The 25,046-nt window shown below is 46.5% G+C and overlaps 1 protein-coding gene across 2 annotated transcripts; it reads right to left on the bottom strand.

Moving 5' to 3' along the window:
• Positions 1 to 4,660: 4,660 nt before the first annotated feature.
• On the bottom strand, positions 4,661 to 23,055 carry LOC137563119 (apoptosis-enhancing nuclease-like). 2 transcript variants are annotated; one of them, XM_068275180.1, is made up of 4 exons: positions 22,909 to 23,055; positions 19,669 to 20,366; positions 18,230 to 18,430; positions 4,661 to 4,965 (listed from the first exon to the last, which is right to left on the bottom strand). In XM_068275180.1, exons 2-4 carry the CDS (start codon positions 20,356 to 20,358, stop codon positions 4,768 to 4,770), a joined length of 1,089 nt encoding a protein of 362 aa, XP_068131281.1. In that variant the 5' UTR covers positions 20,359 to 20,366; positions 22,909 to 23,055; the 3' UTR covers positions 4,661 to 4,767. The 2 variants fall into 2 exon arrangements, with proteins under 2 accessions (XP_068131281.1, XP_068131282.1); XM_068275181.1 differs by having other exon boundaries at positions 22,943 to 23,055.
• Positions 23,056 to 25,046: the final 1,991 nt, after the last annotated feature.

The following is a 25,046-nucleotide window of genomic DNA, read 5'->3' as shown; positions in this document are numbered from 1 at the left end:
CGCTGCTATGCTTGTTTGCTATCTGGTCATGTGTCTGCAATAAAGAGCAAAAATACTTACCTGATGGTGCCGGTCCTCAATTCTTCCAGTATAAATGTGCATACACATCAATACTCTCCTGCACTGTATACTAGACCCTTGCTTGACACATTTTGGCAAGTTAAAGGAAAAAAAAAAAAGTTTTAAAAATACATTTGATCACTTTTTGCACAGAAATCCTGGGGAAATTGAACGCTAGGGAGGTTGCTTATCTCATCTGCTTATTTTCAACTCTGGTTCACTTAAAGGACGTGTAAACAGCTGAATAAAACTTGGACAAAGCTGCCAATAGAGACTGCCTTGGGCAAGAATCTAGCACGTTCATGAAGGCCCACAAAGTGGTCTAAAGATCTGGCATGGGCTAAAGTCAGAGATGGTCAATTAGATGCTAACAATATTGAGTTGATGCAAACTGTATTACATTTAGGCAAATTTATTCCACATGGAAGGACACAAGATTATTTTTCTCTCATTGAACAGCTCTACTCATAAGTACGTAACCTTTTTTTTTATGCCAACATACAAAACAAATAGTCATTAGCAGCAAAAACTAAATACAAAGAATTTAAGAGTTAATAAAAGAATTTAGACAAGTAGAAAAGTATTTGATGGAATGTTTATTCAAGTTATGAAATTAACCTGTAAACAACCGTAAATTGGCAAGGCAATAACAAACCTTACTTTGTCAAACTGTCAACAACGTTATTTGCATTATCCTGAAGTAACTAGACACCTTCAAGTAGAGATGATCAATGAGATGCAAGTCATTTCTCCGTGCATTCGTATTTTCTGTAAGTCATATGCAGCTTAAAATTGGTTCAATCAGAATAACTTCCTGTCAATATCTACTGGCCCAAGTTCACGCTGCATAACATTTACATAAAATTTGAATGCAAGGAGAAATTATTTGCATCTCATTGATCATCTCTACATTCAAGTATTACTTGTCCAGTGCAAGCTTAGACCTGAGAGTTTGTAATGCAACATTATTATTATAGCTCTGACATTTTCCATAGAATATATAGGTCTCAATACACTAATTATATCACCATGGTGATAATTGTAAAAACAGCTCAGAAGAGTTATTAAAGACAAGAGATAAGCTTAGTGAATTGAGGCCATTGTCTTGTCACTATCCCTCAGAGGAGCTTACAATCTAATCCCTGCGAGTCATATAAACATGTCCATCATAGCCTAGGGCCAATTTAAGTGCATGGCAATACATTCATGTCTGTATGTTTTGGGGATGTGGGAGGAAACCAGAATGTCTGGAGGAAACACATGCAGACAAAAAGGAGAACATACGAACTCCATGTTTTTTTGCAGATAGTGCCCTGGTTATTTCAGACACCCCAATAAGATAACATAAGACCTGAGGCTGCAAACCATTTGAGTTAAAATATAGTGGCCATACATGAGCTGACAAGAACACATCTTCCTTCAATGCCTTCTAAAAAATGTAAAGGGGTACTTTAGCAAATTTAAAGTGATTTAGTTAAATGTCTGCCAGAGGTCTGAAAAAAAATATACCGGTACATGGATTATTTGCAATAAATAGGACACATTACACATGTAACGGTGCATACACACATCCAACTTAATGCAAAACCAACTGCACAACATGACCAAGCGCACAACAAATGGTTTACCTGACAAGTACGTACACACACCCTAACTAAACAACCAACTCACTTAATACTATGCGCACAAACTAAACAAACTGCACATGTCCACATACAAAAACAACAAAGTTATTCAAAAGACACACTTTCCAACCTGCATGATAGCTGGGCAGGTTGATCCACCGGTTGGATTTGGCAAACATCCTGTTATCAGTTGGTCATCTGATCGTTTACCAGCCATTCACAGGCCCAACTATCTTCTAACAGAGCAAATCTAAAGGATAGATGGACAGATTGTTGGTATGTGTGTATGAGGCTTTCGGTTTGGGCAGGGCATAAGAATTCCACTTACTGCCACAGCTCAGGAGCAGTACCATTCACCTGAGGGGGAGGACAGTTGAAATGGCATCCTTTTTTTTTTTTCCAGCTCCCCTCTCTGCCTGTGTGCATCTTCCAGCCCTCTGAGCTCCCATGTGCCACTGGAGACATTTTCCTGAGCTGCCAGGTTCCCCGAGGCCCCCTGCAGCCTCTGCTAGTGGAGTAACAGACTTTAGCTGTTCACAGCAGAGCCTGTGAGGCTGCAGGGGGCCTCAGAGCATCTCGTACCTCATAAAAACAAACGTCTCCACCATGGCACAGGAGCTGAGAGGGCTGGAAGATGCACAGAGTCGCAGAAGGGAGGAAAAAAAAAAAAACAGATAAAACCGCTATTTCACCTGTTCTTCCTCACATGGGAATGTACTATCCCAGAGCTGCGACAGTAAGTGGAATTCTGACTCCCCACACAAACCTCACGTGTAATGGATTTCTCCCTTTTACTGTAAATAATCCATGTACATTTTTTCAATTAACAGACTTCTGACAGATATTACTTATATAACTAAAAAGCTTCATATTCCCTGTAGAGCACCTTTAATGATCACGGTCATGGGCATATATAGGCCTGAGTGTAAGCATGAAGCAGGTCATGGGTGAAAGTTTGGAAAAAACGTTTTGAAGACCACTTATTTTATTAACTATGTAAATAATCTATGAGGATTGTATGTTTAATGCCAATCAATCAAAAACAAATAAACTTAGCTTGGAACAGAAGGGTACGAGTATATGACAGAACCCGTGACTACTTCATTTTTTTTTTTTCATAAAATGTGAATACAATTTTCCATAACATGACATGGTTACGTGAGAATAGTGCCGTGGCCATCAGGCAAGAATGGTTTGCCTCAAATTCCTTTTTTTTTTTTTTTTTTTAAATTTGAATGACAAAACGCATTTGTCATGCTGGTTAATAGTGCAAGTTGTAACTTTTTTTTTTTTTATAACCGCTTTGCGGAATCGCATATGCCTCCCGAAAACGCAGCAGCACCATTGACTATTATATAGGATTCCACATACACGTGACCAAAGCCTAAGTGTTCCTTTGATAAAAAAAAGGACCCTTTATATAGTTGTATCCAATATGGAATCAGTCAAGTCTTAAAAGGCAAACCAACCAATCAAGAAAAAAACTAAACAAAAAACACTTCTTCAAATCACAAATCCTACAGTATATGGATAGCAGGACAGATACATAGATGACAGTCTTCACATAAAGGTAAGCGCACTGTAATGCTAGTTAAAGTGGACCTGTACTCTTGCACAGGACAGAAGGCAAACAAAGAAATGCACCCTGTATGTATTTAGAGAGTTTAGCCTGTCTAATACCCCCTTATCTGTGACTAATCAGCAGTGTAATTTGATCTCTCAGCTGTGTCAGCTGGCTGCCTGGGCAGAGCAGCTAATTTGTAAACACATGATGTTAAGCCTATGTCTGCTTCCATGAAAGCAGGAAGTAAACAAACTGCAGATTTATTGCAGGATTTGTATAAGCTGTAACTAAGAAGTGTTTTCTTTAAAAGTTATTATGCTGTTGCTTATCTTTTAGAGCAGAGAGGAAGTTCTGAGTTCAGGTCCACTTTAAAAAATTTAAAATTACAAAGGCTGGAGTAGAAGCCATATAACACAGGTACTTTAAATATGCCCTTATTTCTTGCTATTAATGAATAGAAATGAAATCCTCGAGTATTAAAATTACCTGTTGAACCCCACCTTCTGCTGCAACCTTCTCATCAATCTTCCATGTTGGATTTTGAACAACTTTTATAGTATCTCCCCACAAAGACTTGCTGTGAGCCACTTCTTTAGGCCCATACCCACAGCTCGATATTACCAGACATTAAGATCTGATGACTCCGCGCAAAGTACCGCGATCGCTTACTTCCCGTTTGTGCCCGTCGTGTGACCTCACAAGCAGGAAGAGGCGTCGCTTGATGACCGTCATCAAGGGGATGTCACTGGACCCGCCGGGTGGTGAGTACATAGCTTAACTTGCACTCTGCCCTCCCGATAGGACAATACAGATCTTACTTGCAAAGTCTCCCAAAGCGGTGACAAAATGACTTTCAGGTTAAATATCTATTCTATCTGTAGGCCCATGTCCACTAACCAATTTTTCACAGCAAATTTTGTTTTACGATATTGCACAAGATGTATATATGTATGTATATTTTCCAATTATTTAATAGGCAAGCATTTTCTCACAAGCAGAGAGAGAGAAAAAAAAAAAAGAAGACAAAAAAAAAAACCAAAAAAACAAACCCAAAAGACAACCTGGTCTGGATTCTTAAAAGAAACCTTAATTTGGGGCACTCTGGAATTCTATATTAACTTTCTTGTTTTATAAAGCAACCAAATCCTCATGCGCAACATGGATAACACAGTTGTATGGCTACATACATATTAAGATCAGAGTGTTTGCCGCATTTAGAGTGTAATATCCACATTAGGTGAATGTATTTGAAGCTTTTGCTTATGCTTTTACACCTACCAAAAATAACCTTAATGTAGGATTTAGGGTTTTCTAAACTCTGAGGACAACACAGGGTTTAAATTGACAAGCATAAGTAGGACTCCTTGAAGCTGTGATAACGTATTAAGGAACATACACCACAAGCTGAGGATCAATGTTGTAAACTGTATTAATTTATATAAATATGCTACAGGCTAAGGAATAAATTATTAATAATTCTGATTAAGTCCATATGTGCTGAAATCCAATATCTGACATTCATTTGCAGTCTACATCTAAATCTGAAGGCCAGTATTGGTCATCCATGTAGTGGCTGTTGTCTGGGGAACTGTCCTCTTCTAGGCTGCTCAGCTGAGATCTGCTGTGAATGTCTTGTTCTATATGGTCCTCCACCAATTTATAGAGTTCCATGCATGTCTGAGCATCTTCCACTGACGAGTGTCCCTTTTTACCAACCTAAATTGCATAAAGTATAAAAAAATAAATAAATTACAACACAAAAAAACCACCTGAACCATTAGAGATTAATTTCCATAATTCGTAAAGTATACCATGACTACATTTCTTCCTATTTGAATCTCTATAACTAAGATCCTCAAATATAATGATCACTTAAAGAGAACCTGTAACAAAAAAAAAAAAAAGTTCCCCTGGGGGATGCTCACCTCGGGATGGGGAAGCCTCAGGGTCCCAATGAGGCTTCCCCTGCAGCTGCAGGCAGTCCAGCGCTGGCTCTCCCGAAGTGTCCTGGAATCCTCCCTCGACAAGGCTGACAAGCGCTGATTTACCTTTCCTGGCTCCAGCAGGGGCGCTGTTGCGGCTATCCGCACGGAAATAGGCGAAAATAGCCGATCTCTGTCGGGTCCGCTCTACTGCGCAGGAGACTTGGGACTGCGCAGTAGAGCGGCCCGACAGCGATCAGCTATTTCCGCCCATCTCCGAGCTGGAGAGCCGATACTGTGTCTGCGCTGGAGCCGGGAAGGTAAATATTTACATACCCGCTGTTCGGGGAGCTTTATAGCTGCCGCCGTGGGACCGAGGAGGCCTCAATAGGATCCGGAGGCTTCCCCCACTACAGGTGAGTACCCCCCAGGGGAGGTTTTTCTCATTACAGGTTTTCTTTAAAAAGGACAACTGTAGTGAGTTATATGGAGGCTGCCATAATTTTTCCTTTTAAAGGGAAGGTTCAGGGAGGGTGGGTAAAAAATAAAAATCAATTTCCACTTACCTGGGGCTTCCTCCAGCCCGTGGCAGGCAGGAGGTGCCCTCGCCGCCGCTCCGCAGGCTCCCGGTGGTCTCCGGTGGCCGACCTGACCTGGCCAGGCCGGCTGCCAGGTTGGGCTCTTCTGCGCTCCAAGGCCCAGAACTTCTGCGTCCCACGCCGGCGCGCTGACGTCATCGGACGTCCTCCGGGCTCTACTGCGCATGCGCAGTAGTTCTGCGCCTGCGCAGTAGAGCCCGGAGGACGTCCGATGACGTCAGAGCGCCGGCGTGGGACGCAGAAGTTCTGGGCCTTGGAGCGCAGAAGAGCCCGACCTGGCAGCCGGCCTGGCCAGGTCGGGTCGGCCACCGGGAGCCTGCGGAGCGGCGGCGAGGGCACCTCCTGCCTGCCACGGGCTGGAGGAAGCCCCAGGTAAGTGGAAATTGATTTTTATTTTTTACCCACCCTCCCTGAACTTTCCCTTTAAGCAATACCAGTTGCCTGGCAGTCCTGCTTATCTATTTGGCATGCCAGAAACAAGCATGCAGCTAATCTGTCAGATCTAACAATGTCAGAAACACATGATCTGCTGCATGCTTGTTCAGGGTCTATAGCTGAAAGTACTAGAGGCAGAGGATCAGCAGGACAACCAGACAGCTGGTATTGCTTAAAAAGAAAAAACATATGGCAGCCTCCATATCCCCCTCACTACAGTTGTTCTTTACTGGGCTGTGGAGTCGGAGCAATTTTGGGTGCCTGGAGTCGGAGTCGGGAAAAAAAAAATGCACCGACTCAGACTCCTAATGAATTTAAGCTGTAATTAAAATAGAAAATATGATCAAATGTTCAATTTCTCAGATAATAGTTATCATAAATAATTTATACATACACAGTAATAGCTGTGATTAGTCCACAAAAATGAAATAAACCAATCAAAATTAGTTACTTGTGCTGCTTCAATAAAGCAGTCCCCATATTTTTAAAGTCAGATATACATATCTGATTGTGACTGTACAGTATAGTATAAGTATATATATATTTTTCACAGGAATATCTTATATACAGTATATATACACTAAATAACATCTATGCTGTAAGAATAAAGCCTGATGTGTAGCTGTGACACTAATAGAGATGGTCAATGAGATGGAAATAATTCTGCATTGCTTCTGATTTATGCAAATGTACGCACTCTCTTTGCTCATGAAATCAAATAATTTGATATATTGTTAAAATTTGGTTTGGCGACTTTGAATTAAAGGGTACCTGAGACGGATGAAAAGAAAAAAGTTTTATACATACCTGGGGCTTCCTCCAGCCCCCTTCAGGCTAATCAGTCCCTCGCTGTCCACCTCCGCCACCTGGATCTTCTGCTATGAGTTCCAGTAATTCAGCCAGTCAGCGCAGTCCGGCCACGTGCCAATCCTGAACCTTCTGCACCTGCGCAGTAGTGCTGCGCAGGTGTAGTACGTTCCCGGCGGCAGAGTGTGTGCATGCGCACTACGCCAGACTGGCTCTAGTACCTGGACTCATAGCAGAAGATCCAGGTAGTGGAGGAGGACAGCGAGGGACTTATTAGCCTGAAGGGGGCTGGAGGAAGCCCCATGTATGTATAAAAAAACTTTAATTTCATCTGTCTCAGGTTTACTTTGTTCCACAGTAGTACTATACTCTACATATGCCTTCCCCACAGAGCTGCAGGGAATCCACTGAGAATGTTGTGCACATTGAACACAGAGGTGTTGTCTATCACCCATAAACCTGGTTCAGGAGTGCTCCTGGTTTAGCAGCCGAGCTGTTCCTTCACCGGCCTTCAGGATTGTGTTATACACATCTGGTTGCTACAGATGTCCTTTCCATCCTCTGATGCTCCTGCCTTGCATTTCCTTCAGGATCAATAGATAGTGCCTTGTATATTGGGCCTGAGGAAGGGCTTTATGCCCGAAACAAACGTGTCGTTGCCTCTTTTTGAATTGCACTTAAACTGCTATATTCCTGCTTTAGAAGATATTACATATACTTAACCACTTGCCGACCGCACACTCCTACCGTGCGGCGGCAAAGTGGTAGCTGGAGGACCAGCGACGCACATCAGCGTCGCCAGGTGCCTCCCCAATTAATCAGGAAAGGCCGTTTCCTGTTAGATCACGGAGCGGGTCTCCGTGAATAGCCTGCGAGCCGCTGATCGCGGCTCGCAGACTAAATGTAAACGCAGGAGACGTTTGTCTCCTTTGTTTACATTGAACGGCACTGCTGCGCAGCAGCGCCGTAAGGCAGATCGGCGATCCCCGGCCAATCAGCGGCCGGGGATCGCCGCCATGTGACAGAGGACATCCTGTCACAGGCTGCACAGGACGGATAGCGTCCTGTGCAGCCCCGATCACCAGGGGGGACAGGTAGGAGAGGGAAAAGGGGGAATTTCGCCGTGGAGGGGGGCTTTGAGGTGCCCCCCCCCGCAACATGCCAGCCAGCAGGAGCGATCAGACCCCCCCTGCACCTCATCCCCATAGGGGGGAAAAAAAATGGGGGCGGATCTGATCGCTCTGCATGCCACCTGATCTGTGCTAGGGGCTGCAGAGCCCAGCCAGCACAGATCACAAAAAACAGCGCTGGTCCTTAAGGGAGGGGGGGGGGGGGGTAAAGGGTGGGTCCTCAAGTGGTTAAGGAGCCTTCTACTTTTGGAATTTTTTAATGAATTTGTGTCAAAGTATTTTTGATAACTTTTGTACCAAAGAGACTTTGCTTGACTTTCTCAAGATCCTTTCTAATCATAACAGTGTTTCTGGTGTAATCCAGACACTACTTCAGCCAAATAGATCAGCAGAACTGCCAGGCAACTGGTATTGTTTAAAAGAAAATAAACATGGCAGCCTCCATGTCCCTCTCACTACAGTCCTTTAAAACAAGCTGCAAATAAGACCAATGTCCATAAATCAGGTAAGAATTTAGGAGCTGCTCTGTCCAACCCAGGAGTCAGCAGGAAACCACTTCCACAGGTCGAGATAAACATGTGTATATATAGTGCTGAGCCAGCATAGAACTAAGCGATGTTCCTTTTTCTCACTGAAAAGGTGGCCACTAACAATGCAATTTGCCAAGCAATTGTTTACGAGCGATTCTTTGTATGAGCGGTCGGAAATATTTGTTTGGGACCACGAATGAACAAAGATCCCCTAAACAATCCGATCAGATTGACGGGATTGATACAAAAATCAGATCAATTTTATTAATCTGATTGGAGGCTTTTTTTTCTTTTAGTGGTCACAATCATTTCCGATTGTTTATACGAAGAATTGTTTGTAAACGATCTTTCAGCAAATTGTATTATTAGTGGCCACCTGAAGGATTCCAGGGCTGTGAGTGACAGTTCAGTGGGACTGTAAGGTAAGGTGCCTTTCACACTGGCGCTGTGCAGAATTTTATCGCAGCCTACCACTAGGGCAATAAAAGTCTATGGGGGGAGTTCATATTGCCGCAAGCACATACCTACGTTACCATGCGGCGGACCGAAAGTTTAGCAATACACTTCTGCACACGTCATCAATTGGGCCACAGGAAGTAAGCGCTAGAGAGCGTCACCTCCTGTATGGCCTGCTGCCAGACAAGATTACGGTGTACTTACGCAACAATCCCCGAAGGCCACCGGGCCGCACCACTACCGCTAATCCGCAGTGTGAAGCCAACCTAAATCTAACTGATGACTAATTGCAGGCTATATTACAGATAAAGAAAAAAGGATCAATTGGGATACTGTAGGGGGGGGGGGGGGGGGGGGGGGGGGAAATCGGGGGAACATGAGCTGAACTTACCCGGGGCTTCTAATGGTCCCCCGCAGACATCCTGTGCTTGCGCAACCGCTCACCGACGCTCTGGCCCCGCCTCCGGTTCACTTCTGGAATTTCTGACTTTAAAGTCAGAAAACCACTGCGCGTGCGTTGCCGTGTCCTCGCTCCCGCTGATGTCACCAGGAGTGTACTGCGCAGACACAGGGGGTCGGGGGAACATGAGCTGAACTTACCCGGGGCTTCTAATGGTCCCCCGCAGACATCCTGTGCTTGCGCAACCGCTCACCGACGCTCCGGCCCCGCCTCCGGTTCACTTCTGGAATTTCTGACTTTAAAGTCAGAAAACCACTGCGCGTGCGTTGCCGTGTCCTCGCTCCCGCTGATGTCACCAGGAGTGTACTGCGCAGACACAGGGGGTCGGGGGAACATGAGCTGAACTTACCCGGGGCTTCTAATGGTCCCCCGCAGACATCCTGTGCTTGCGCAACCGCTCACCGACGCTCCGGCCCCGCCTCCGGTTCACTTCTGGAATTTCTGACTTTAAAGTCAGAAAACCACTGCGCCTGCGTTGCCGTGTCCTCGATCCCGCTGATGTCACCAGGAGTGTACTGCGCAGACACAGGGGGTCGGGGGAACATGAGCTGAACTTACCCGGGGCTTCTAATGGTCCCCCGCAGACATCCTGTGCTTGCGCAACCGCTCACCGACGCTCCGGCCCCGCCTCCGGTTCACTTCTGGAATTTCTGACTTTAAAGTCAGAAAACCACTGCGCCTGCGTTGCCGTGTCCTCGATCCCGCTGATGTCATCAAGAGCGCACAGCGCAGGCCTGCGCTGTGCGCTCTTGATGACATCAGCGGGATCGAGGACACGGCAACGCAGGCGCAGTGGTTTTCTGACTTTAAAGTCAGAAATTCCAGAAGTGAACCGGAGGCGGGGCCGGAGCGTCGGTGAGCGGTTGCGCAAGCACAGGATGTCTGCGGGGGACCATTAGAAGCCCCGGGTAAGTTCAGCTCATTTTTCCCCGACCCCCCTACAGTATCCCTTTAAGATTGGGGTTTTATAATCTATAAAACTGCCATTATACAGCTGAGACAATAGATTTTTTTTTTTAGCTTATAAAAACACAAATTGAGATTGTGGAATTCCGGGAAAATACCATTTGTAAGTAGGCCATAGATAAACAATTCTATCTCAGCTTTTCAGCTCAGGTTTGTTTTAAAGACTAGTTGTGATTTTAACAATTCCTGGCTAACTGGTTTCTTGGATTCATCCACCCATGTATTATCCTATACCATAATTTGCCATCAGTGGACAACTTCTGTACAAATGAACTGCAATTACAGAATATACTAACAGCTTAAGGTGGCCACTAACGATCCAATTTCTAACGAAAAATCATTTTGGCGATTAGATAATTCTGATCATAAGTAAAATAATGTAATACATCGTTCACTACACCATCAACGAACCAATTTGTTTCCTATTACAAACAACAAGAAAATCCACATTTTGGTTTGACGAAAACCTAATTAAATGTTTTTTTATAATCGTTTGTAATCGATTGTGCCCATCAACTGAGATTATCTACAATAAATCAGATCACAATTATCTGATCGCTCAAAAGATTTTTCACTAGCAATTGGACCGTTTGTGGCCATCTACCGGCCCCCTGAAGCTGTAATGTCCCGCGCCGTCCTCCAACGATCTGCCGTTCCCCGTCGCCGATCCCGGTCTGATCAGCATCTGAGAACCACTGCGGCTGCATGCGTGCTCGCTCTCGCATCATCGGGAGCTTACTGCGCAATACAAGAAAATTTTGAACAGCGCCGTCAGCTCCTGATGACACGCACGGGAGCAAGCAGTATTTGTCTTGTTAGACGAATCGATTACCGGGACCGGCGGCGGGGAACAGAGGATCAGAGGACATTACATCTTCAGGGGGCTGGTAAGTGTCTGTTTTTATTTTTAAAAACCCCCCAGAGAACCCCTTTAAGTATTACTACTGTATGACAGAAAAATGTACATTTAAGTCCCCTGAAGTACATAGTTGTATAATGCCCATTTACTTAGAAAATAGGTACAATGCAAGACTGCCAGTAAAGTATCATAGTTGACAATTAAAGGCCATTTCCACAAATGCATTTTTTTTTTTTTAAACGATATACCCTCCCCCTTATTTTATGGAGCCTAAAATACTCTTAGAACCTTGAACTACACAGAGGACTGGTGCATACCAGAGCGGTTCTGGAGCGGTTTTTAAATCGCTTGCAGGGGGAAAACCGCTTGGCTAATGAAAGCAGTGGTGCTCATTCGGATTCCAGATATCCGAACTACCCGGATAATCCGAACTTTTACCGCTATCCGACCTCGGATCCGGATATCTGGGCAAATCCGGAATGCGGTATCCAGATAGGAATTTGGATATCCGGATCCGGGTACTGTAACCATGGAGATGACGTCTATGACGTCATTGAGCCAACCAGAGGGCTCCCAGCAGAAGCCCTAGCAACCAATCACAGAGGGGAACTCTGGCAAGCCCCCCCCCCCCCTGTATAAAGCGGTGGCCATGTTGAAGGAACTCCTCCTTGCTTTGTGACTGCTCACTGAGAGACATCTCCAATGCTGTTTGGCTAAAGCGAGTGCTTTCTACTGTGTTAAACCTAGCGTTTTTGCACATTAACACCTGTACTATACCACTCTTTTACTGTTTAGATAGCTAGCTTGTATTGTGATTTTAGTTAGTGTGTGTGACAGTCAGTGCTGCAGCAGCTCTAGGTCCTGTCTGTGTGTGTGCACTGTTGTGCACACAGGCCAGGCCTGTGCTATTAGCCTTAGCTACATTATAGGTAAGGGATTAGGATTACTGTGCTATTGTGTAGTTAGTACTGCAGTTAGTTGTTAGAGTAGTACTGTGTTATCTCACTACAGAGCTGCTGTCTGTGCTGAGTGTCAGTGTGTGTGACAGACAGACCGTTAGTGTGCACACTGTCTTCTACTCTGCTGTCTGTCACTCCATGCTGATTTATTAAAGTCCAACACCAATTACCCCGATTTCAATAAAGTACAAGTACCCCGCATCCATATCATCACACAAACTTGTACTGTCTGCTGACACTGGCACCCGGGGGAAGAGCAGCAAGGCCAAGAAGAGAGGCAACATTGCTGGCACCGTCACCGCCAGCAGTTCTGCCGCACCAATGTCCATTCCGCCGCTAGCCACTGGCCGTGGATGCACTGGGCGCCCAGCTGATAGGGTGAGTCACGCTGCAGAGGCGCAGCAGCGTATGGTGGCCATTTTCAGCAGGGTCGGCGCCGCAAATTGGAGGAGAAAGACACAAAGCCTGTGATGCAGCTGATGGTGGATGAGCAGGCCACCATCAGCTCTACAACAGAGAGCTCCACCACCACTCCTGTTCGCAGGAGCAGCCGCCCAGCAGTGCATGGGGACTCGTCTGTCATGCCAACCCCAGCGGGCAGCCTACCCTACTCCAGGCACCGCGAGTGCAATCAGGGCTGTTACCAGAGAGTTTGAGGAGGAGGATATTCTGGGGGCGCAATGGGGTATGTGGAGGAGTCACAGATGGGGATTGCTGGGGAAGGGGGGTGTCCTTGCCTGATGTGTCAGCAGAAGAGGAGTTTGGGGAGGTCATCAACATCCCAGCAATTGTTTGAGGGAGGGGGGGAGGGGGGAAGGGTTGAGAGTATGATCATGATAAAGATGACGAGATGAAGGACTGTGACTACCATCCACAGGAGGGGGATGTTAGCTGAGAGTCTGAGGAGAAGGATGCATCAGTGGGTCTGTCACGGAGCATCAGCATTGCAGACATTGGCAGGAGCAGCAGTGGGCGTGGAATGCGGTACCCACAGCCTGCTACTTCATCTTCTGCCACTACCACCAGCCGCACCACTCAACCCCAGGCCCCAACCACCGCACGGAGAAAAACAGCAGCAGCCCATTCAGGGCGTAAGGGAACATTTTTTATCTCCAAGCTGGGATTTTTTTGATCTTCCCTCAGTAGACAGCCAGTATGTGACTTGCAACGTGTGCCATGTGAAGCTGAGCAGAGGTTGTAACCCCTCCAACTACGGCACCTCCAGCTTCATTAACCATCTGGCCAACAAACGTTATGATGAGCATGAGGAGTTCAAGAGGCTGAAGGAAGCTGGCGCTCACAGTGGTCAGACCAAAAGCACCACCAGAACCCCCTTTGCCACTCCTGCAGACACTGAGGCCTGTTCAGGCAGCCAGTCCTCCTCAGTGGTCTCCTCTGCTCCCTCCTCCTCTTCACATGCAAGTAAAAAATGCCACCAGACCCTGCTGAGCGAGTCCTTCCTCATCAGGGCTCAGCCTTCCGGCAGCAGTCGCATTTGCCAGCTGAACGGCTTACTTGCACGGGCAATGTCCTCCCAACCTACTCCGTACTCGTTTGTGCAGGAGGGGAGCAACATGCGTGCACTCCTGCAGTGCGCTGCGGCGGATTGGCTAATTCCAAGCTGGCATTATTTTTCACGCACGGACATCCCAGCACTGCACCGCTTTGCAATGGCCAACGTGGAACGTGGGCTGTATCATGCGGTGGGTGAGCGGGTCCATGTGACCATGGACTCCTGGAGAAGCAGGTTTGGGACAGGCCACTACCTCTCTTTCACCACGCATTGGGTCAGTTTGGTGGAAGGGGGTGAGGAAGGGACAGCAGCATCGGGCACAGCAGCAATCCAGTGGGTGGTGCCACCCCACAGCAGGGTCAGGGGAAGTGCAGCAGGTTCCTCTGATCTGGTTCCACCCTCCGGCAAACCCGCCGCCAAACACCCCCGTCTCAGCAGCAGTGTGAAGGCCCGCCACTGCCAAGAGCTGTTGGAGATGGTCAGCCTGGGGAAGCACAGACTGACAGCAGACCACGTCCTAGCCAAACACCGAGAGCAGGAGAGGAGTTGGCTGACCCCCCGAGGCCTCAGAGAGGTGGTGTCCAACAATGGGGCCAACCATGTTGCTATCATCCACCGGGGAGACCTCACCCACATCCCCTGTCTGGCCCACGTCCTGAATCTGGTGGTGCAGAAATTTCTGAGCACCTACCAGGGGATGGACCCACTTTTGAAAGCGGCTAGGAAAACAGTGGGTTATTTCCGCCACTCAGGCGGTGCCTCACACAGTGGAATTCCACCCTGGCCATTTTGGATGGTCTGGTTGAACAGAGGCAGGCTGTCAACCAGTACCTGGCCAAAGCCACGGCCACCATGTTCGGGACCGGCACCACCCACCTCCCGGACATCATCCTCAATGCTGAGTGAGGAACAATGCAGCTGGTGTGCTTGGTGCTCGCACCCTTCCTGGAGGCCACCAACATGGTCAGTCGGGACTGTGCGGCGGTCTGTGAGTGGGTGACCATGGTGTGCATGCTGGACAAGGCCCTCTATGCTCTGCTGGAAGTGGGAGAGGGAGCCTTGATCCAGCAGTAGCAGCAGCCACCTGCACATTCCACCTCTGTGCGGCAGGAGGAGGAGGTTGAGGAGGACTTGCAGTTTGAGGCGTTGGAGGTCCCTGACCTTGAGGATGAGGAGGCACAGCTGAGTGCAGTTGCAGTAGTGCGGGGGTGGAGAGAGCAGGAGGAGGCTCAGGAGTCAGAGGAGGAGGACAGCACTGGGGGTGACGATTCTGTGTCAGCACAGATGGCAGCCCTCTTACCCATGGCAGAACATGCTGCAGTGCCCCAAGGGTGAAGCATATGCATGCTCGGGAAGACATCTGGATCACCCTGATGCTGGACCCACGGCTGAAGGGAAAGCTGCATCAGTTCCTGCCTGCAGGAGGAGACCCTGTGCGCCGAATGAGGGACTTGCAGCGGTCCCAGTTTCGGCGCCTGGAGGAAGCCTTCCCTCAGACTTCCATCCCCCTGCTGTCACAGTCCAGCCAGCACTGCAGCAGGTGCCTGCGTCCATCAGCAGCAGGCGCCCATCAAACCTGCTGCCTCTCACAAAGGTGCTGTACGCCACACCGGTACAGCTGCTGACTGAGGAGGTGCCTTCTGCAGCATGTGGCTATCCAAGCCAGAACCAGCGTCTGACCTGGATGGTGGCAGACTACATGGGGTCCTACAGCGGGCTTGACAGCGACACCCTTGTGGACCCCTTGGATTACTGGGTCAAGCACCTGGATATTTGGAGCGAGCTGGCACAGTACACTCTGGAAGTCCTTGCTTGCCCCCCTTCCAGCGTGCTGTCCGAGAGGTGCTTCAGTGCGGCCGGTGGCGTGGTCACCGAGAAGCACCCTCGTCTGTCCACCCAGTCTGTGGACAGACTGACGTTTCTCAAAATAAACCAGGCTTGGGTGGTTGGTGAATTCCTGGCCCCTGTTGTTGGCAAGAGGGAGAAAGGAAGTGGCTGGAAATCACCATGCCTGCCTTACCACCCTTTACCACCACAACCTCCAGGCTCCGTCTTGTGAAATAAGCTGCCTGGTTTAAAAAATGTTTACAGCTGTGGTACCTACACACTAGGTGTTATGGTCTACCTAAACACAATTGCTGTGTAAATTTTTTTGGAGGTGTCTAGTCTGATAACTGTGCTATCCCAGTTGTGGGGAGGCCCCAACTGCAGTACGACCGCATCCTGGAACATCTCCTTTGTAATGTTTTAACTGTGCCGTGGTACCAACACACTAGATGCCATGGTGGAATATCTATGCTGCCTGCCACACGTTACACTTCTTCGCCTCCTCCTCCTGCTGCCTGTGCTGCTCCCATCGCCAGGGTGCATCTACCTACTCCTCCTGCTGCTCCTGTCCGTGGTACCCACCAACACCAGGGTCCACACAGAACTATATCTTCTGCCACCAGCTACTACAATAGCTGCATCTACCTACTCCTCCTGCTGCTGTCTGTGGTACCCACCAACACCAGGGTCCACACAAAACTATATCTTCTGCCACTACCACCAGCTACTACGCCACTACAATAGCTGCATCTACCTACTCCTCCTGCTGCTACTGTCTGTGGTACCTGCCACCACCAGGGTCCACACAAAACTATATCTTCTGCCACTGCCACCAGCTATTACGCCACTACAATAGCCTGCCACCAGCTATTACGCAACTACAAAAGCTTTAATTTTTTTTTAAATGTCTGAGCTGAAAACTGTGATGTCCCAGTTGTGCGGTTGGACTTTGGACACAATTGGGCTGCACGACCGCTGTCTGGAACCTAGTCTTGATATTAATTTACAGCTATTTTTTGGGGGGAATCGAAGTCCCCACATAATCAATTAGTGTTTCTCTTTAAAAAAAACAAAAAACAAAAAAACAACAACAAAAACGATGCTACATGCCTCATTTACCCTAAAAAATGTTTTTAAAGCAATTTAAAGGCCACTTCCGGTTTTCTATCCGGATATCCAAATCCGCCTGGATATCCTGGTTAACGCGTTCCAATATCCGGATGTACGCGGATATCAGAACGTTCAGATTTGGATATCCAATTCGAATCCGTATATCTGGGTATCCAGATCCGAATCAATTCGGATTTTAAAATTGGGTATCCGAACAACCTGATTGAAAGTGAATGGGATGGTGCACACCAGAGCGGTTCGTTTTTTCCACAAACGCAAACTCGGGGGCTGCAGCATTTTTTCGATTTCTGAGGCGTTTCTGCCTGAAAGTATAAGAAAGTGGAAAACCGCTCTGAAAAACGCTACATCAGAGAGGTTTTCCAGGCGTAATATATGAAATCTGCTACACAAAAACGCTCCAAAAACGCTAGGCATGTTTACAAAACATGCCTAGAATCGCTATGAAATCTGCTTCAAAAACCTCTAGCGTTTTGCAGATCTGCTAGAGGTTTTTGGTGTGCACTGGGCCTAACTGACCATGTCACACACAGTATAAATGCAATAATTAGAGATGGTCAATCACATGCAAATAATTTAATCCTGCATGAAAATGTAATGCAAATCGTATGCAGATTGGAATTGGGCCAGTCAAATACACTTCCTGTCCGAATTTGACAGGCCCAATAAATCCACAGAGATGAAATGACCAGCCTCCTCTGCTGAGGATCTAGTGTGTACAGCCACCCAGAGTGCTGGGTTATCTGGGCCGAGGTGCCAAGCAACTACTTGACTACATGCTGTGTATTGCTCCTGTTATTTATTGTCTGAGGAAGCGGGTTCTTGCCTGCGAAACGCGTTGCGACTTTCATTGGGAGTATTTGAATAAATTGTATATTACTTGTATTTCGACAGTACATGTGTCTGTTTATGGTTGGCTGGTCCACCACCGCAACAGAAACAATTTTAAACCTTTTAGTGACTTTTATCCTACCAGCGCCTCTGTACATCTCTACGCATCTAGAAGTCCACCCTTGGTGGAAGGGTGACATACCCTGTGATTTCCTCCTATCCACAGAGAGCGACGGTTTATTCCTGAGTGGGGACAGGCTTGTTCTCCCCACCTGCCTTCACAGTGGTTGCCTTGGAGGTAACCCTGGTTTGTGAGTATAATACTTACGTTTCATATTACATCCCCTCCCCTTCCTAAATATACTACACTATATTGGGCTCTCGGTCTTCTACCTTTATACTCTTCACCACTAGAACATCCACCACCACCAGAATGTGTCCCAGTCGGCAGCAGTACATCCACTAAAGAGCAGTGCATCCCTGTATTCTCTATTTGGTGTAATTAGGACTCTACTGATAAGCATTCTGTTGTTAGTGTCCTTATCCTTCGAGTCTTACCTGTATTGCTTTATGGAGGAGATACCATGCAAGGTTTTTTAAAGAGGGACTCCCATTTCCAGGTAATTGCGCCATTTCCTTCAATATAGGCATTTTACTGGTGTCTCTGGTTTGCTCCGGCGGATGGTAGTATCGCAGAGCTTTGAAGTCATTGTGCAAGGCATGCCCAATCACCAGCTTATCCTTCAGGATATTTAATATCTGGGGGGGGGGGGGGGGGGAAACAAGCATTGTAAGAACAGGTTGCACAACAGTTTTGTACGTCTTTAAAACCATCTAGGTGGAGGTGTAAAAACAGCATTATATAAGGATAACACATATCAATATTCCCCATCTTACCCCCTTTAGTAAACACCTGACAGAGATATCACTTCTACACATATTTTTGGGGGAAAAAGCCAAAAGTTACTTCCGTTACATAATTTACTACAGCAGAGAATGGTGGACTGCTAAGCATTCTTTATTTACAGCCTGTAGTATATTAAAGATATACAAATTAGCAGGTGCATTTAAAAGAAACAAAATAAAAATAGAAAATATCAGTATTCCCGCTAGTAAAATATTGGGAATGTCAACGATTTTCTACCACAGTATCCCTTACCCTAGCCTCTTATAAAAAAAACTCTTCCCCTACCTACCCCTGACACTATCCCCTCCCCCCTATATCTAACATTATCCTACACCCCTCCCCCCCCCCCCCCACCATCAACATCCATCACTGCTAACTCTGGCGCAAGCTACAGACACTAACCAGAATTTGGCTACACAGCAGTTTATGGCGCTGCGTAATATGTGGGCGCTTTATAAATACAATAAATAAAATGGTGGCACCCATATTAACTAATCCAAATTAGCCAGTAGTGCAGTACATCAATGCTTTACTGGGTACCTGAAGTGCCATGATTAATGGATACCTTAGCGCCAAATATATTTAAAAAAAATAAAAAGTGTGTGTGTGTACACAGCACCGCCCGTCACACTCCGCTCTCCGGTTCTTTACTTCTGGTCGGACCAGGAAATACTACATTGCACATGCACAATATGTCCGCTTGGGTGCCTTGCGACCGCGCTTACATCATATGGGGTCGACTGGGAGCACAGTCGCAAGGCGCTAGGCTGTTTTATTTATCGTCGCAAGGGTTAAAAATTCAGGGCTCCCAATAACACTTTCTCCGCAGCCAGTCTGTAGTTGAATTTTACAATTCAGTGATAACTAATTAGAGCAGATAATGCCTTGCATAGTACCCAGAAATCATTAAAAGCTGTCAACATGTACCTGAGGTAACCAGAAGTTTAAAGGTAGACTTTAATACAATAGAACACTGTCATTTTAGGAAAGTTCTATTTGTTCAGTTTACTTTCACTTCAGGATTGCTTGAGGCATTCTGCAATAACAAGAAATTGAGTAATTTTTACAAGCTCAGCAATGCAACACTTACCTCTTTCTGTGCGGTTTTAAATAAAACGGCATTCTTCATGTGAGATTTGGTAATGCCACTCCAGCGTGTTCTGTAGTCTGAAATTCGTAGCTCTGGCTTAATGTATTTGTCATAGATAACATCTCCTCTGTAGTTGACTATGCTGCACCGAGCTAGCTCGCTAAGCCTAGCACCAGGCCCTGTGCCAACCATTTCACAGTCCATGGCAACACACTTCCCAGGTTTCAGCCAGGAGACAGGAGAAGAAGTCCTGGTAGTGTGAGAACTGCCAGACACAGAAAGACCACTGTCATAGTCGCATGCTGTGGAACAAGCAGAGGATTCTGATGCCATATTTGGTAAAGAACTAAGCATGCTCTTTAACTCAGCAAGTTTGGCAGACTGGTCAGTCAGACAATCACTGGTCGCTTCATCCATGTGAAGCCTACAATGACTGTCTTCATCAATGACAACACTTGAACCATCATCTCCAGGTGGTCCTATGGCGTTAGGCTGCAGAGTTCCTAACAAACCATGTTTCTGCAGAAATGCCTTCCGCACCATGAAACGTTGATGTTTTCGGCTCTTCCTGTGATTCCTAACGTGCAAAACTTTTAGCTGGTCCGCTGGCATGTCTTTATGTGAAGAGTTGAGGTACTGGCTAGAGCCAGAAAAGCCATAGAATAAAGAGCTGGTTGCTGCACGGTCCATTTCTCAAACTGTTGAAGATATAGGAAGAAGACAACTTGTCAAATAAATAAAACCCAAAACCTGATTCACAAGTTTTTAAATGAACCTGAACTGCCCATGATCAATAACTATCTCTACAGACCCCCATGGGAGAGGGTTTGAGTAGCACACTGGACAACCTGACTAGAGCCATAGTGGAGTGTCAGTTTAGCCAAACCGCCCCACCTATAAAACACTGTAACACTGCCACATTTGGTGTTTTTAACTATCATGTGAGTATAGGGAGGGGAAGTACAATAAAATACAATGCTAGACATGGGCTCTTGACACCATAGAGACTTCCTGGTAGTCTCTCCGTGACCTTGGTCCACCGCCGTCACCAATTGACATTTCAGTGACATGTGCAAGCCTGCATTCACACGTGCATAGTACAGATCCACCATTTTCACAAGTACTCAGGGTTTGAGGGAGCTAGTATGGTTTAGGTGATTCGCCTCATAGGGAACACTTCTCCAATCACAGGACCCTCTGCAACTTAAACCATTGGGTACTTATCCGTTAGCCGGGCGCATCCTCTAGGTGGCGACAAAACTCCACCAGAGCTACATCTTTCCCTACTATCCATGTCGGCCTGGAGGGGGGAATAGTAATTAGCGCCACCTGCCGGATGCGCCCGGCTAACGGATAAGTACCAACCATTGTAATTGGCTAGTAGCATGGGCGTAGTTACTGCTACAACCTATCTGAAACCTACAATTTATAGAGAGTGCTGTCATTGGAGAACTGTTGAAAAAGCAAACAATCACATTGGAACTTCCCTATAAAATTTCCCAGTGGGTTACCTAAATGCTACTAGCGCCAATGTGAGTACTTCACAAGGACTCTCATAGTTATATTCGACTGGTAGGTCAAATAAGTTCAATGAGGGACAGCGGTGAACTGAGGTCAAAAAGGGAGGACTGGAAAGGCTCTATGGCCTAGGTTCTCAACGTGTGGTACGCGTACCCCAGGGGGTACTTCTGATGGTTCCAGGGGGTACTCAGGCTTAATATAATTAACCAACAATAACACATTTAGAGTTTTAGAAAATAACTATTATTTAAACAACACCAAATTAGTATTTTAGCTAATTAAAAGCAATAGTAAATTCTTGGAAATTGTTTAGAACCAATTATCATGTAATACGATTAAATATATATTTGTCAAGGGGTGCTTGTGGTAATGTTTACTATGCTAGGGGGTACTTGGTGAGTACAGGGTGTTAAAAGGGGTACATACCAATAAAATGTTGAGAAACACTGCTCTATGGGATCCAGAGCCTCCCCTATCCATAGACGAGGAGCTAAAAAAAAAATGTTTCAGCTTTGCGTCAGTATTGCTTTAAACAGGGATGAGCTCTGGGTAGAATTCAGATGAAATCCGAATGAGTTTCATTAGGATTTCATCCGCTAATTATTGCACCTGAGGGGGTGTGTGCGGCGGGGGGGGGGGGGGGGGGGGGAGTTAAACTTACCCAGCAGCCTTCCTTAAAGTGAATGGGAACCGCATTTAAAAAAAAAAAAAAAAAAAAAAAAAAAAAGGAGGCAAATCATTACCTAAGGAGAGGAAAGGCTCTGGGTCGTATAGAACCGTCTCCTCTCTCGGTGCTTTCTATCATGTTCTGCCCCCCCCGTTTCAATCCCCCGCCGAAAGGGTATTCAGAAGTCTTCGGGAGCCGTGTCCTCCCGAAGACGTGCGGCTCCATACTGCACAGGCGTGAGCGTGCAAGAGAGCGTGCTTGCGCAGGTGCAGTACAGGGCCGCCCTTCTTTAGGAGCACTCGGGCTCACTGAAGACTTCTGAAGCCTCCTTCGGCTGGGTAAAGCAGTATTTGACTAATTTAGCGAGCCAGCACCAGAACGAGGGGACCAGGAGAGGAGCGGGAAGGCTCTATAGGACCCAGAGCCTTCCCTCTCCTTGGGTAAGTATCTATCTCATTTTTTTAAAATGCGGTTCCCATTCACTTTAACCCATCCCATGCTGCGTCACGTGACTCCAAACACTTCCTCCTTCTGGGTTGAAGGAGGAAGCGTAGTAGTCATGTGACGCGGCTTGGAACGCAGCATGGGACAGGTTAAGGAAGAAGGCTGCTGGGTTAGTTTAAACCCCCCCCCCCCCCCCCCAACAGGTGTACTAATTAAGAGGATGAAATTCAAATGAAACTCATTTGGATTTAATCCGAATGTTATCCAGAGCTCATCCCTGGCTTTAAACTTTATTTTGAGGTGCTACATTATGTAAAAAAAACAAAAACCCTTGTTAATGTCAAGATGATGTGTTTGATAGCAGTCAGCGCTACATTACCAATCTATACATATTATAAATAGGTCCCTTGTGTCTTTCTCCATAGAAAACCGCTGGCTTCCTTAGGTTGCTCATTATTACAGTGCATCTGACTCAACCCCAAAAGAACATGGCAGCAGCTGTCGCCAGTATGCTTAACATGACTGCTGATTCAGCTATAGAGCAATGAGCCACGAGAGTGCTGCTTACAGCTGCTGATCCACCCAAACTACAATGAACCCCTTCTCACCTATCACCTCTCTGCTGGTGTCCTATCTGCTGACCTGTCTCCGGTGACCTCCTAACACACCAATCGTTCTTTTACTTTCCAGCCACCACGTGTTCATCTACCGGCTTCTCTACTACCGGAATCTTGTCCAGACATGTCCCTACTCCCTTGCACTGCCAGGCTGTGATTGGCTAGCCTTGCAAGTCCCGGCTCCTGCGTCCTCTGATTGGACAGTGGAGGCGCCAGTCTTGGTGAGCTCTGTGCAGTAGGAATGCGACAGGCGAGGCTGAATTACGTCAGGGGGTTACGTGTGTTTCATGACTCGTGGTGACGCTACACATGTGTCACGTAACAGCGGCTCGCCGTGTCAGTGAGGAGAGGCGAGATGGTTCTTTCCCAGCTGTGTTGTCTTGAACCACATCTTGCCCAGTGTCACTGCAGTGTTTTTGTAGCCGTGACATTTTACAATCTGCCTTTCAGCAGTGTGCATAGCTCCTTAGGGACAGTCCCTCTTTGGTAGCCCTGTCCCTCTCTTCTCCTCATGTTCCCTCTTTCAGGACTTTGTCCCTCTTTCTATGTAAATATATATATTTTTCTACTAAAAAATGTGTTTGATTGACTCTCAATTTTATTCCCATGCTTTAAATTAATGTATTACTCATTTTAAAATGTTAATGTGAAGGAAAATGAACCAGGATAGAAAAGACCATTGTGGATGGAATTATAAAACAACATATTTATCTTATGAAATCTTTATGGTATGTGTGACTAGGGGGTGTGGTGGGGGCATGATCAGGGGTGTCCCTGCCACACCCTTGATCACGCCCCCACCACACCTGTAGTGGCTTCAAGCAGTAGGCTTAGCCAATTAGAGATGGGAAGTTCGGATCTTTTCAATGATTCGGATAATTTGAATCGGATCATTGAAAAGATCTGGATCTTTGATCCGAATCTCGGATCATTTTACTAGGGAAGCATTCGGGGGTGAAATGACTAGCAGGACAGGACTTTCCCTGCGGTGGACAGAGAAGGGGAGGAGGGTGGACACACAGAGAAGGGGAGGGGGTGGACAGAGATGGGCAGGAAGTGGACAGAGAAGGGACGAGCAGAGAGCAGAAATGTTTGTTTGCACACAATACCCACATGCTGCAATCATATGCTCTACATCTATTTCACCTATATGTTCATCTGTATACTTTGAATGCAAACGTCTCACAGTGAAAGAGAGCATTCCCCAAAGCATTCCCAGAAGTGAAGTGCAGCTGTTTAGAGCAGAGTGCAGGAGGATCATATTGCCCTGCAATCACAGTGCCTGCCCTTCTAGCCCAGCACGCTGTCTACAAAGTTACTGAGCTCTGCTTCTGAGCCAAAAGTTTCCAATGTGATCACTATGCAGCACTACGGAACAGACAGCCTATAATGAGCAGCACATTATAGCCAGTATGTGTGCTCTACACATATCTGGCAGTGGCACCCATGTCCCCTCTCTCTGATCTACCTGTCCCTGCAAGGCTGGCTCCCCTCCAACTGAGCGATCCATCTCTGCTCTGCTTCCCGGACTCCGCTGCCCGCTGAGAGGGGGGCGTGCCGCTCCTGGCCCCGCCCCCTTTGCGATCCGAATCACTCATTTTGATGATTCGGATGATTCGACTCACAAAAGAGATTCGGATCAAAGATCCAAATCGTTCATGATCCGGACAACACTATTAGCCATGTTATGCCAGGGAAAAAAACACATATATAAGTAGATAAATACTTGATCTACTTACATAGCACACGTATTGTACTGTCCACGTTTTGATTTCAGTGAATGCTATATAGTAAATGAAGAGAATTCTGCTCGTGTTGGGAACCATGTCTTTTGCCCACAGTTTAGGCTAAATCCTGATGTCATTTCTGCCCTTTACTTTTTTTCCTTTTCTCCTCCAATCGTTGAGTCACCTCAGCCTTGCTCGTAAACACACGTGAGCAGAGGATAATGTTTCAGATAAGCAGCTAGGCAGGGAAATAAATGGAAGAGGGGGAATATAATATAGATAAAAAGAACCCCCAGCATGCAACTGTTTGGCACTGACTAATAAGGGGGTAGTGCTCCTTAAGTATGTGATAACTCCAAATCATAACAGAAGAAAAAGTTTTGAATGCAGGATTAGCATCTT

The sequence above is a fragment of the Hyperolius riggenbachi genome, chromosome 3 (genome assembly GCF_040937935.1).
Source record: "Hyperolius riggenbachi isolate aHypRig1 chromosome 3, aHypRig1.pri, whole genome shotgun sequence".
Classification (NCBI taxonomy): Eukaryota; Metazoa; Chordata; class Amphibia; order Anura; family Hyperoliidae; genus Hyperolius; species Hyperolius riggenbachi.
The sequence above is the reverse complement of the archived record's forward strand: the minus strand, read 5'-3'. Positions and strand labels throughout refer to the sequence as shown.

Coding starts and splice junctions, on each gene's coding strand:
- LOC137563119 (XM_068275180.1), bottom strand. CDS start 20,358: ATGGACCGTGCAGCAACCAGCTCTTTATTCTATGGCTTTTCTGGCTCT. Junction 18,431..19,668: donor TTAAAACCGCACAGAAAGAG/GTAAGTGTTGCA, acceptor CCCCCCCCCCAG/ATATTAAATATCCTGAAGGA. Junction 4,966..18,229: donor TCCTCCATAAAGCAATACAG/GTAAGACTCGAA, acceptor TATGCAATTTAG/GTTGGTAAAAAGGGACACTC.